At 39.8% G+C, this 13,604-nt stretch overlaps 1 protein-coding gene across 2 annotated transcripts in view; it reads right to left on the reverse strand.

Moving 5' to 3' along the window:
• Positions 1–2,450: 2,450 nt before the first annotated feature.
• Positions 2,451–13,604, reverse strand: part of poc1b (POC1 centriolar protein B) — a 62,181-nt gene continuing 51,027 nt past the window's right edge. For both annotated transcript variants that reach the window (XM_042496702.1, XM_042496704.1), the window contains 2 exons: positions 4,073–4,369; positions 2,451–2,906 (listed from right to left, as the gene is read on the reverse strand). In XM_042496702.1, the coding sequence (XP_042352636.1) occupies positions 2,766–2,906; positions 4,073–4,369 (438 nt within the window). In that variant the 3' untranslated portion in view covers positions 2,451–2,765. The remainder of the gene's footprint in view (positions 2,907–4,072; positions 4,370–13,604) is intronic.

The following is a 13,604-nucleotide window of genomic DNA, read 5'->3' on the forward strand; positions in this document are numbered from 1 at the left end:
GAAATGAGTGTAAATAAAATGTGCTTTCTAAAACAAGAGTTGTGTTGATTGTGTTGAAAAGCTGTGTTTTGTACTTTACCGATTTATGCATCTTGTCTTTTTAATGTCACATGACACCTCAGGTCTTCCACCATTCCAACAGTCTCCTCTCTGCAGTGGGTGAACTGGATTTGGTTCCCCATCTCAGCAGGCTGCTCCACTTTTTGTATCTGGGGAAATAAAAAGATGCAGGAGGAGGAAAGCCAGTAAAGTCAGGAGCAAACAGCGGCCAGCAGAGAGCTACCCCTTTGTGTGGCTTTTTCACTGCTTCCTTCCAACCAGGCCGCATCGCTCACCACATCTCTAACGCTGTGAAAACATAAACAGCTAAAGTCTCCACGCTGGGCGACAGCAAGCCAAAACATTTCACAGTCACTGGTGGAGAAAAGAGGCAAAATGACACGTATCACATGAACATGCTTTACCAGATAACAAGCAGGAGTGACATGGATGTATGTAAGCCCATTACCAGCCAAACAGAAATGACAGATAATAAATTAGTTATAATGAACCTTTTAGTTTGGATAAATTGCAAGTTAAGAGAGATTTCACTATGTTGCTAAAAACATTGCCCTTAAATTCCTATGTAAAATAGCAGGCACCAAATGAAAAGCTTAACCTCCTCGGTCAGAGTTATGAGATTTCTAAGCAGGTCTCACTTTATACTATGTCATAGTGTTGACAGTATATTTTATGAGATATTAAAGGGGTAGTATGGATGTTTTGAGGTGGGGGTTTTTATGGTGCTTATCCATAGGCAGTGTATTACATATAGTAGATAGCAGTCAGCATATCAACACTTCTGGAGAAGCAGGCCAGAGTACCAATACAAAGTCTGAGCAATGTGCTGTTGTGGATGGGGGTCACAGCAAAACATGTCTTAGCCACCTAAAAAAAATCATATCAGTTTAATGGTACACTATATTTAGATTTTTTAAATGTGTTTTTTTTTTTTGCTGCGTTATCTTGCTGCAGACTGCCGTTTCTGACAGAAGTTACTGGATTTAGTTCCTCATCTATGCTCTCGTCAAAGTCATTTATCTCGCTGAACATTGCTGGTCTACCACTGATTCGACCACTGATTCGATCAGTTCATTAGTTTGTGTAATTGTGTGACTTTGGTGAATCCAAAATAACCCTTTCAAATGCCAAAGTTACATAATAACACAAAGTCACAGACTGATAAAGGAAAAGCAGGAAAATCCATTTTTCAAATGCTGTCTGGCTTTAAAGTGAGCAACTAAACAGCTTCAGTTTGCCGTCGGAGATCACTGTCTGATGGTAAGGTATAGATGTTGAAATAAACTAAATATAGCATACACTTAAAATGATGCTAAGTTTTTTTTATGGGACTCTTCTTTAAGGTGGCTAAAATACATTTTGCTATTGCCCTGGTCAACAGCAGCACATTACTTAGTACTTACTTAATTACATATCTGTACTCCTGCCTGCTTCTCTAAATTGGAGGCCTGCCAACTGATTTCTACTGTATGTAATACACTGACTATAGATAAGTACCTCATACAGCCCCACTTGAAAAAATTTGAACTATCTCTTTAAGTCGTAGCAATGCTCTCATAATTCTGACTTCTGACTCATAAAATGCACCGTCACAAAGTTTTGGCGCATACATTTTGAATTACTAAGCAACAACATTCCCAAGCATCATTCCCAATTTTTGATTTTTTTTAAAAATGTTGTTGGTAGTATTGAGATTCAATATGGAAAACAATCCAAATAAAATATGCTTTTACTGGTATTAATGAATCATCTGTATGGGGAATAGTTTCTCAATAAAATTCAGAGCACAAAAAAAATATTTTTGACCTATAAAGATAATGTGAGGATTTAAAATGGAGGAATTAGAAGTATGTAATTTCACTGTGCTCAAAATTTAAGGGCCATAATTCAGATTGTCAACATTTTAGTCCTTAAGACTCTGTGAACATGAGTTCCAATCAAAATAAAAAACATAGTGTAAGTTTATTTTTTTTCTAAATCAGCCTTTGCCTGGACAGAAATACAGACAATACTAACAAAATAAGTGCAATAAAGAATATCATTTATCTGTATACATTATATTTATATGATGTGGGGAAACAGGGACATGTATTTGAGGCAAAACACAAATTTTAAAATTACAAAAATGATGCAAACAAATTACAATTAATTGTAATGTAATTGCAGAAACAACCAACTGCTACACACACACACCCACACACACACACACACACACAAAGAGGTCATACAGCAGACAAGCACCGTCTGTTTTCATAGCTGCAGCTGCCTTGATTCGATGTAACATCTATACCAACACACACACACACACACACACACACACACACACACACACACACACACACACACACACACACACACACACACACACACACACACACACTGCGCGCGCACACACACGGAATGTCCCAGCCAGACTGTGCTCTGCTGTGCAGCTGGATATCCTTAAGAGGTGAAGAAAGACATGGAGAAAATATGCTGGCATTACACCATTACACAGACACACAAAAACGCGCACACAAACACAGACACACACATTCCAGCCCAAACCCTGATTAACCCACTGACCCCTGAGAGAGACCACCAAGGTGGACATTTAGAATCACACTAAGACACTAATTCACAATCACAAACACACACAACCCTGTCCAGCAGTCTCTGCTGCAGTCTGAGGAAGGGCGTGGTCATCCTCAAGCGAAATGGACAGGTTATCCATCCGTGTCCTCGCTCTCCCTCCTAGACCTCTCCTCTGATGATCGCACGTCCTTGAAGATCTTGGATTGGTGGAGAAGACACTCCTTCAGCTTGTCCTCAGTCAGGCTGAGACGCTCCTCCAGTACTGAAACAGTCTTTGTGTTCGAGGAGGCAGGAGGGGGTCGGAGGTACAATAATTATAAAGTAGTCAGAGAATAATTATAGAAGTAGAAAATCTGAAGAGCAGAGATCAGTCTGACAGCCTTGAAATAAATCCTGTTGCCAATGTGGAAAAATATCACAAGAGCTAAAAAGAGTTTTTTTAGTTGTTATGACACATCAGGATGTTTTTTCAGGACATGTTTTGACCTTGGTGCTGGAAGTAGTTCATCAGCACTGTTCTGATTGTAAAATCTTACTTATACTTTTTAAAAGATATAGAAAATATCTATTTGTCTCTAATACGAAATGAGTTTAGCAGCAAATTGAAGACACCTTCATGAGGTGATTCTCCAATCCCCCCAAAAAACCCACACACAGTTAACTCAAAATGTATAGAAACTTTTCTGAGGGGTTTGCGTGTATGCATTTTATGTTTGCTGTTAATAAATATATAGGATGTGAACCTTTTTTGAAAGCCATCACTGTATCTAAAATCAAACACGGGGGCAGCATGATGCCAAAGTTGTTTGATTCTGTGTGAAAAAGAAAGACTGGTGTCATGAAGTGTCTTCGTCAAAGCAGTGTCACAGGATCTCTGTGTAAAAAAGGGCAAGCTACTTTACACTCAAACTCAAAGTACTTTTCAATCAAACATATGAATGAATTAAATAAGAAAAATATGAATATAAATGAATTGAAAACAAAAACGTCTCCAGTCACAGGTACCACATCAGCTCGCCAAATCATTCGTCAGCTATGTTTGTTCAGCTTCTGGTGACACCTGCTGAAACAGGTGCACACAAGGGCAGGTAAACCATAAACCTACTTCTACAGGTGTCTGTGTTGGTTTGTTTTTTATGTCTTTTTATTTGACTTGGCCTCAGATGCAAATCGCTGTGAGTTTGACAGAGGGGATTAATAAGCTGCTTTAACTGAATTTCCTATGAAGAAAGATTTTGCAGTCTAGATGGTGCATCAAATACATTTTCATTAGTTAATGTGACATTGAAATAAAATATTTCAGACAGAAAGATTTCATATCTTCAACAGTAACCCGTTGGCCCACCTCACTTTCGTAATTAATTCCCCATCTTTATCATGCCTTTTGGCTACTTCACACCCTGTCAGTTGACGGTTTTGACCTTTACTAATAACTGACCTGCGTTAGAATATCCAACTGTTGAACAATGTGCCGCAGGGTGGAGTCCAGACTCGATGGATGACCGGAGAGAACTTCCAAAGGGTGCACCTGCCCTCTCTCCTCCTCCTTTCTCCTTCCTCTTCCCCCCTCGCCGGCCCCGGTCTGGCTCCAAGCAGTTGCACATGCCCTTCCGGTCCTTTCGTCTTCTGTCCATCCTTCTACTCGTGAAGTAGTCACGTGACGCGCCAACAAACCGTTATAGTTGTGACTGTTGGCGGCCTGTGTGGGTGTCAAGTGTGTTCGACCATTTAAGAGCTGCAGATGAAGGCGAGAGAGAGAAAGAAAGACTGGTCTTCAGCTGATTGATTTTCAGTGGACGGTGCCCTCCTATATTTGTGTGGGTGCTTTCTTTAACATAAAAACACAAGTGCTAAGCTCTGCCATGAATTTTTCTCTCATCAAATGTATTGTATCCCAGAAGAAACCCACACTAAATCAAATCACCACTGTGACACCTTGACATTTAATTGAGTACCTGCCACTGAAAACAATGGGACCTCTAAATAATACCCCATTACAGGCATCCTGAAGTATCCAGCCAGATTCACCACTGTACACTTCAATGTACAGTAAGCAGAGAAAGAGAGGACTAGAAACAGTAACATTTTTCTGAAGAAAATTTTAGTGCACTCGCTTCCACTGTAAAACATTTCAAAGAGCTTAAATGTGTAAGCACTCAAAAAAGTTAAAGTGAAGCAAGAAGTTTAATCTCTCAGGTGAAATAAAATCTCAGTTTAAGCATAAGCACTGGATGGAGTTCCATTCTAAATTGTAAGTGTCAGGCAAAGTCTACACATGAAACGGAGTTAAAGTTTCAGTTGTGAATAATAAGAATAATAACTTAAGTTACTGATGATCTTGTTTAAAATAATAACTTCTGGTTTGGTTACACCCATTTTTAGTTCAAGTCTTGCCCACTTCCAATTCATACTCATTATGAGCACAAATAAAGATACAAATAATTTGGTATGTGGTGATAATGGTGTACTTGCTCATTACTATCACCCTATTATTCTCCTGGAAACACTACATTGTGTACAACAAATCCACGCTGAAATCAAAGAAACAGTGGCGTCTCGTGACTTTGCTTACTTTATACAACTTATGTTTTGGATGTTATTATCATACTGTCTGTGATGTTTCATTGTTTTTGTTACAATGATATGCACACCTCTGAAACCTGCCCTCTGAAAACTCCCCCAAAAAAACCCTGTAACGGGGGAAAAAAATGGTAGAAACCTCAGGAAGAGTGACTGAGGAGGGATCTCTCTTCCGGGACAGACAGACGTGCAATAGATGTCGAAAATAACAATAAAATGAACAACAAAACAACAGCAATAATGATAACAATAGCATGTCATTATAATAATGATGGGGTAAAATTACTAAATGCACTCTATGATAGCATGTGATGTTATCTTACATGGCAATGTCTGCTGTGACAGCAAATACTGAATTCACTCTTGTCTATGATGACCCAATGATGCTTTGCTGTCCAGGGGACGCACCGGGGTACGAAAATATTTCACCACTGCCATTTATCTACAGTTTGGGCACATCCTGTTTTGTTCATAGTCTTAATGAGTGAATGAAAAACATAAAAACTCTTCTCAGAAAGTACATGAACGAGCAAATTTCTCAAAATGGTCAAGTATTTATTTTTTCTATGAAATATCACATCTTACATTTGATTTACTAGATATTGGGTAGCTGATTTTGGTGCTCTCTTTACAATCAAACCAAAATGTCACATTTCTGTCATGTTTTGTGCAGAGACTTTATATAAAAGAACATATAAAGTCTCATAGTGGTTTTATAAATTAAGTTTTCAGATACGGGATTTGATTTGAATTTAAATTTTAAACATTTTTAGGATAAACGTATATAATCATAGTTATATTCATATAACATCAAAAACAAGTTTACCACAAAGCATCAAAAACAGAAACTTTATTTATGACTCTCTTAACTGACCACCTGTGGGTCCTGGGGACTTGCTACATTGAAAACCTATCAGCGTCACTGAATAATACTAATAACAGACCATGAATGGAGCCCTACACATTAAGCCTGCATTATTTCACTGTCTGATAGAGGAATCAGAGTGTTAATTAGCCTGCCTAATGTGCTTTGGTGATACATAATGCCACAAAGCCAACATCCTTCCTGCCTCATTCTTCTGTCAGCAGAGTAGGCCTTGAGCCTGTTGTAACTTGGCAGACTGAAGGAGGTGGATGACTCACACTGCTGGATTACTGACTGAACGACAGACTCTGTGACCGATTGACTAACTGACTAACTTGCTGGCTGAAGTGTTCACAAGGTTACTTGCATTCAAAGGCAGGGAAAGCTATAGCGACAGAGCAAACGAGAGAAAATTTACCTTTTGTGGAAATTTGACCTTTCCTTTTATTAAGAGTGGTCTTAACAAATTGATTTTCCTTTTCAAAATTTAAAAAACAATGACAAACAAACATGGAAAGGGAGACTAAACGAAGAGAGCACATTATGTTCACTTAGCCAGGGACACATTTTCCACGTTCATCAGACAACTGAGCATGACTTCACATTAAATAGTTTCACACATGCACAACAGAGGCTTTAGGGTACAGGCTCAGTATTCTACTGGTAGCGGCTGAGAAGTGTTGCTTAAGGACAAATAGAAAAACAGGAGGTTGTGATTCAAACTAGCCACTTTCTAGTCTTTACACTTCTGCCTCAACTTTACTTGAGAGTTTTAAACTAGCCAGTCAAAACTAACTAATGTAAAACATTCACAAACTAAACAAATTGTTAATTTGTGAATAAAGTGACTGACATATAAAAGCTTTGGTAGGGCTACAGGAAATGCAGAATATGTTCTTATCGGAGGCATCTAAGCTCTTCAGCTAACTTGCATTATTCTTTTATTCCCCTTTAAACACAGTCTGCAAATTATGACCATTTCCACCAGTCCATTAATCTGTTTTGATTAATAATTTAAAGCTGGGGAAGGCTGTTTTATTTTGGTATTACTGGGCAACAATCCCAGAATAAACTTTGAGCATATTGTAACTCAAGTGGAATGAGAGAAAGCAAGATTTTAACACCTCATAGTCCTGTTTTAAGCCTTTAGAATATCTAGCCTTTCACAGGAGACTTTGGCCAATCACAGATCATTTCAAAGAGAAAGTGTTCCCACTGGGTGTTCTACAAATGCAGATGCGTGGACCTTTTGGTGAAAGCTTGATCCAATGAGAGAGAATTCTTCAGAGAAAGTTGCTATTCCAGCATTAGCAACAACTGTCTACACTACAAAGCAACCAATTAAGGAAGACAGACTCTTAAAATAGTCTAAAAGAGTCTGTCAATAAATAAAATAAAATGTGTCAATATTAGAGAGTAATTTGAGAGATGGAGAGAAAATGTCACTAATAGTTTGGCCTTCCATTAACTGGAACCAAATAAGGCTCACGGCTGTGGCTTCATGTTCACATTTATATAGGTAATGTTAGCTTGAGCTTGGAATCACAACAGATCACCTCACTGGAAGGAGAGCGTGCAGCTCTTGTACAAATTGGTTGCCAGTCAGCAGCTACAGCAACACAAATCCAGTCAGCGCAAACCCCAGCTCTGGGGTCCTGACAGCACTGACTCCCTGCCGAACCAACAAACTTCTTTTGCTGCCATTACACATATCATAATAAATGGTAGGTAAATGGGCATGCACTCATAGTAGCACTATGAGTCACATTCACTGAGGTTACCGTTCAAGGTGTGGTAACTGGGACAGCCATCGTGAGCAATTTGGGGTTCAGTGATTGAACCCCCAACCTTCCGATAAGAGGACGATCTGCTCTATCATCTGAGCCACAGTAGCCCCTTGTTAGATGAACACTGGCAACCCGCTGTGACATAAATTGCTGGGGGGATTTGTGCAGGCTGAATTCAAGCAGCTACAGCTGCCAGCCAAAGGGCTGTCTACCAAGCTGCTGCCTGCTTTCCTCCGGGTGAAGCAGTCCACAGCGCAGAGGCACGAGGCAGAGGAACCATGGGATGCTTGCTATCCAATTCTAGTCTTATTTGTGGTCTGATAATAATGAGAGAGCCCTATAATGAACTAAGATGAAAGAAATCAGTGTATGGGAAACATCGGGTTACCATTGGAAGTGCATACATATGGCCAAGGTGGTTTGGTGGGAGGGGGTTAGGACAGAGAGGGGAGAGGAGGAGGGAGTATTTTCAAATACAGGCGTTCTTTTTTATATGGCCTTTTCAAGAATTCTGCTACCCCACTTTAATTGTTTGGCATATGAAATCTAAAAAAAGAAAAGAAAAAGTGAAAATGAACCATCACAATTTGCCACACTCAATACTTTTACATGATGGTAGGAAAAGTCGAATTATAGTGTTAGTACGACTAAAACTGGACTTTTAAAATACATGTAAACATAATACCAGTAATAACAAGTATTTTAAACAGGATGTGTAGTTGATAAGTTGATGAATTACACACTTATTACAGAAAAGCAGCACAAACCATGACACACATGAGTGTCTAGACTCAACTCATAAACAGTACTGGGTGAAGAAGTGCTGGGCTGTTGTCCAAAAAAATAGTCGGGTCTTGTGTGAAAGGTGGAGAGGGGGCAGGTGATGTATGGTGTGCACAGAGAGGAGCAGAAGGGGGGAAATAAATGAGGGATGTGTCAGGAGGATGGAGGAGGAAGGAAGAGGAGGGTGAAGAGGAGGAGGGTGTCACACATTCCTGGGCTAATGCATGGAGCAATCGATTCCGGCTCGCTTCCTGCGCACTGTCCTCACTTCAAAGACAGCGTGGAGGGAGGCAGGAGAGGAAGGAGGGGGGAGAGGAGGAGAGTGTGTCTGGAGAAAGGAGGAGGGAGAGTTACTCTTAACTCCTGAGTGGAGGTGAACAAAGCTGTCAGTGTGTTGATGGTGATTCTCTTTTGCACGTATTTCTCTCTTTATTTCTTCTCTCTTTTTCCCTCCACCCCCCATCCTCCCTGGCCACATCTGGCCAACATCTGCTCAGCTCATTTACACTCAGCAGTTGCAGATCTCCATCCCTCTGCACTCTCCCCCCTTCACCAGGAAGTTTGGGTGCAATCAAACATTTAACAGGCAGGGTACCCTGGCTGGCCTAAATGTCAAATCAATGCACACACTCACAAGCAAATTCAAACATATAAAAGTACACACACTTTAGATTTTATGAAACTAATAATCAGCAGCAGCAGCAGCAGCAGAAAACTGGACATATTAAGAGTATTCAAAGGAAGTCTGACATCTCATTACAGCAAAATGCTGAGAATTAAGCGACAAATGTATAAAAATAAAGCATCATGAAAGATATTCACAAGTTAGAAGTAATGAAAAGTGCTAATTGATAGCTATTTACTCTGTCAAGTATATAGAAAAATGTGCAAAATCATGTGAAAATACAGAGCATGTTACAGTCAAGTTAATCTTAATCAAAGCACTTAATCAAATGTACTGACTAAAGCTCCATTAGATCCTGCATATTAGCAAGAAGCTCGATAAGGACACTGTGCCACTGATGCAAAAATAAGTGCAACAGGAAGATTGATTATAATACTTTCAAGGCACACAGAGCTGACGCATGATATCTAAAACAAGAATCTTATGATTATAAGGGTCAGTTTGGAGATAAAATTATCTCTGCTCAGCTCTGTAATGTCAGGGGTCACGGCTCGCTGTAACTGTGGCCAGCAGGGGCAGGAATGTGGTGATGGCGTGCTGCAAGCTGGTGTTTTTTTTTTTTTTTGTGCAATGGGAGATGAGTGGGTGGTTAGACCAGAGTGGCAGAGCACAGCAGGAACTAGCTGCTGTGATAATAAGGAGGCAATGGGGGTGAAGTGACAGTGCCCTAGTGATGATACTGAGGCAACAATGTCAACGCTGTCTCTACGTGACATTGTTAATGGATGACTTTTGCACATCATTAGATTCTGTAGGATAAAGTGGCTCGGTGCAGAATGTTGGTTGAAAGGTTACCAGGTCACGAGGGGTGCTGATGGAGTAAAGACAAAGACAACTGCAATGTTTATTGAATATAATATGTACACTTTGTGTGGTAAGTCAAGTAAATGTGTCATAGTGTACCATGCATACAGCTTATATTACTGCAATACATAAAATGTCTCCAAATATTCAACCAGCTACTAGGCTTGGTCGGTATCATGGTATAATGGTATACCAGGATATTTATAAATCTCAGGGGAAGGTATGTTTTTCAATACTACTATAAATACTATAATACACCACTAGAGCTCAGTCTCTAGTCTCAACTGGTGGAACATGCAGCTTAGCTGAGCTTGGGGCGGAGGGGTGGGGCTGTTGCACTTATACTGTCATATACTGTGTACCCCGGTTTAAATTTCAGGAAGCTATGAAATATTACATTATGCTCGTGCTGTTAGCCTATGAGCATGGAAGAACAACAACGCATGTAAGATGGCAGAGTGCAGCTGCAGCGATGGTCCGCCTTTTCTTGAAACCAGTAAATTTTGTTAATTCTTTGCAATGGTTGACTTCTAAATTTCTGGTATCATGACATGTCTAATTGCACATACTGTTAATAATTGCACATGACTGCAGCAGATTTACCAAACATGGCAATCAGAAGAGAAGCCAATGTTAAAATATTAACACTAGCAGTGATGTTTACGATCAAAAAGATCCTCAAGAGAAAACAGATCAAAAATAGCCTTCCCAAATCAAATCACAGATGTCTGATCAAAAACATGATTAGCATGAGCACCAGAATTAGCTGCGCTCTCTTCTGCCAGGAAACCTCAGACACTGTGACCCTTACATAAAAAAGCTGTTTGATCTTAATTGAAGGGCCTCTCTGATGTTGCACCTCCCCTTCCTTCCTCCCAGTTCTACCTGAAGCCACATACTTGGCTTCAAAAAACTGCCTGATGTTTATTATTTGACACTGAAAATCCTCCTTACGATGAGAGCAAAGATCTTCCGATGCCAACAACTTAAACTACGCTTCACTTTTTCAAGAATAACAATCCTGTAAGATGTCAATGTTACTTCAAAATGACAACTCTTTAGCTCTAGTAAATTGTCAAAAATACACTTAGCCAGTATGAATATAGAATATATGAGTGCAAAATAAATATTGTAAATATATCAGCAGAATAAGCACGCTTCATAAGGTGGTCTGTCACGTTGGTCAGAGCATCCTGTCCGCTGCAGAGGACACAGATGGGCTCTCAGCCTCGTGATGTTTAGAATTCACACTGAGCTGCCTGCCCTTGTGATGGACAGCACTGGCTGTGTTTACATGCAAACCAGAATGTCACAAATATTATAAGCACTACTTAAGGTGAGAGTGTGACTGCACAAGTTCTACAGTGACACTTTAATTATCCACGTGACATGGGGTTAATGAATGGAATCGAGTCGAATGGAAATAATGAATAAAGAACCTCTTGCTACAACAGCTTTTCAAGGTTGATATTGTGTAGAGATGACAAGCAGGTAAAAGTCTGGCTAGACACATGCGGGGGCGAGTGATGACATCTTCAACCACCACAGCAACTGTCAAGAGTTTGTCAGTTAGTTTATCATCATTAGCAGTATATAAAGTTATGCTGAAAAGTAAAAAAGGAGTCGTCTTGTCTGAGATAAACATCAAGCAAATAGACAATGGAGGTGAGTTTTGCATTGTCTAGACATAAAAGGCATAAATTAGAGTTATGTGATACTAGCTAAAGATAAGGCTTAGTCATTATTCATGGGAAAGTGAAAACTATTATTTAAATGGGCTTCTCAGCAGGATAAAGGCCAAAAACAGGTAAAAGGTGTATGAACTGGACATCCAAGAAGGTTTGGAGCTGGCTACCCCCTAATAAAATGCATCCAGATAAATATGGTGTTTTGTTTACCTATACCAAAACCTCAAGGATGGGGTCACGGTTTGGTGCACGTAGCCTCACACAAAATAAATATTACGTAGACTGATATAAGTAACATCGAACCAAAGTTCACACACACAAGCTCTGCTCTGAGACATTTAGACCAACAACGTTAGCAACATATGTTTGGGTTAGTACAAGCAGGCAGATAAGCATATTGGCGGACTGACTCATACAATGGCGTGCTCAAATAAGAAAACGGAGCTTGAAGACCTGCCTGCAGGTTCCCAGTGAGCAATGGAGAAAGAGCTGTGTGCAGAGGGCAGAAGGCATAATACCCCTTTCCCACCAAAAGTAGCGCGTGCATGCATGTTTTTTAAACACTGGTAAATCAGCTAAAAATATGCTATAGACTGCTTTACAACTGCCCAGAGAGCAACACTGTGTACACGGCACTGTAGCAGACAAGTATGCCTCTCTGTCAGTGTGGGCGGGGTGTATTGGTGTGTCCAGTGGACATCACAGACAAACAGGAAAATGGGTGAACAGCAGACAGCAGCATGGGCAGAGGTCTGTGAAAAATTTACAGTGGTCACTTCTCTTCTATTTCTTTGCTTTCAGTCTCTCTTTCAAACTCAGTGCAGCATCATTTGGATCAATGTTTTAGTGCTACTTAGGAGGAGATGGAGGATAATTAGTGGCAGCACTTCATTGTATCTTGCAGGTTGTGTTTCCATCAATGGTGATCGTTTTTATTTTGTGCAGTGGGAATGAGGCTTTTGACACTTAAACTACTGTCTGTTTAAAATAAATAAAAAGAAACATAGAAAAATTGACAAAGAATTAAACTTACTTTAGGAAATCATTCGTACACGCAATGAGCCATAATGACAAAACATACCTTTTTTTAAACAAATGTTTCAAATCTTGAAAAAGGATTCTGAATGGTCTCTGAGGTTACTGTGTACCTCTGCTAGGGTTTGATAAAATTGCTTGTTGATTCAAACAACTGCCCTGACTTGCTGACCAAGTGCTGATATATTTTTTTGTTATTAAATATCCATTTCTAGCATGTTTTGCAACAAACACATATATAGTTTTCTTTACAAAAGTATGTCTATGTTGCACCGTGTTTACTGCCTTAGTTTTAATTGTAATATTGTCCCAGTGTCAGATTTCATTGATCAGAAACGTGAACACAACCCACAGTTAGAAACACACACACATCCCTTCAGTTTGATCTGAACAGTGGGAATACACACAAACACACAGTCCAATTAGTTATATTTGTGAGCTTTTTCAGCAGAGTAGCTTGAGTGCTTCAAACAATAAACCAATCAAACAGGTCTGCGGGTGGTTCCCTTTGTTGCTCTCTGTGGCGCTCACAGGAAATGGACTATTAGCAACTGTCAAGCTCCATCTGTTAACAGTGAGGTAAATAAACCACTGCTTGACTGCTTCCTGAGCCTTTTGTCCAGTATATCATGATGACATGGCAGCATGGCTTTATCTGGGAGGCTGTAGATGTGAGTGCGTCTTAAATGATTTGAAAAGAAGTGTGCTCAGCTAGCATGTTGGTGAGTCAGTGCTGTGAGTGA

This window comes from Plectropomus leopardus, chromosome 11 (assembly GCF_008729295.1).
Source record: "Plectropomus leopardus isolate mb chromosome 11, YSFRI_Pleo_2.0, whole genome shotgun sequence".
Classification (NCBI taxonomy): domain Eukaryota; kingdom Metazoa; phylum Chordata; class Actinopteri; order Perciformes; family Serranidae; genus Plectropomus; species Plectropomus leopardus.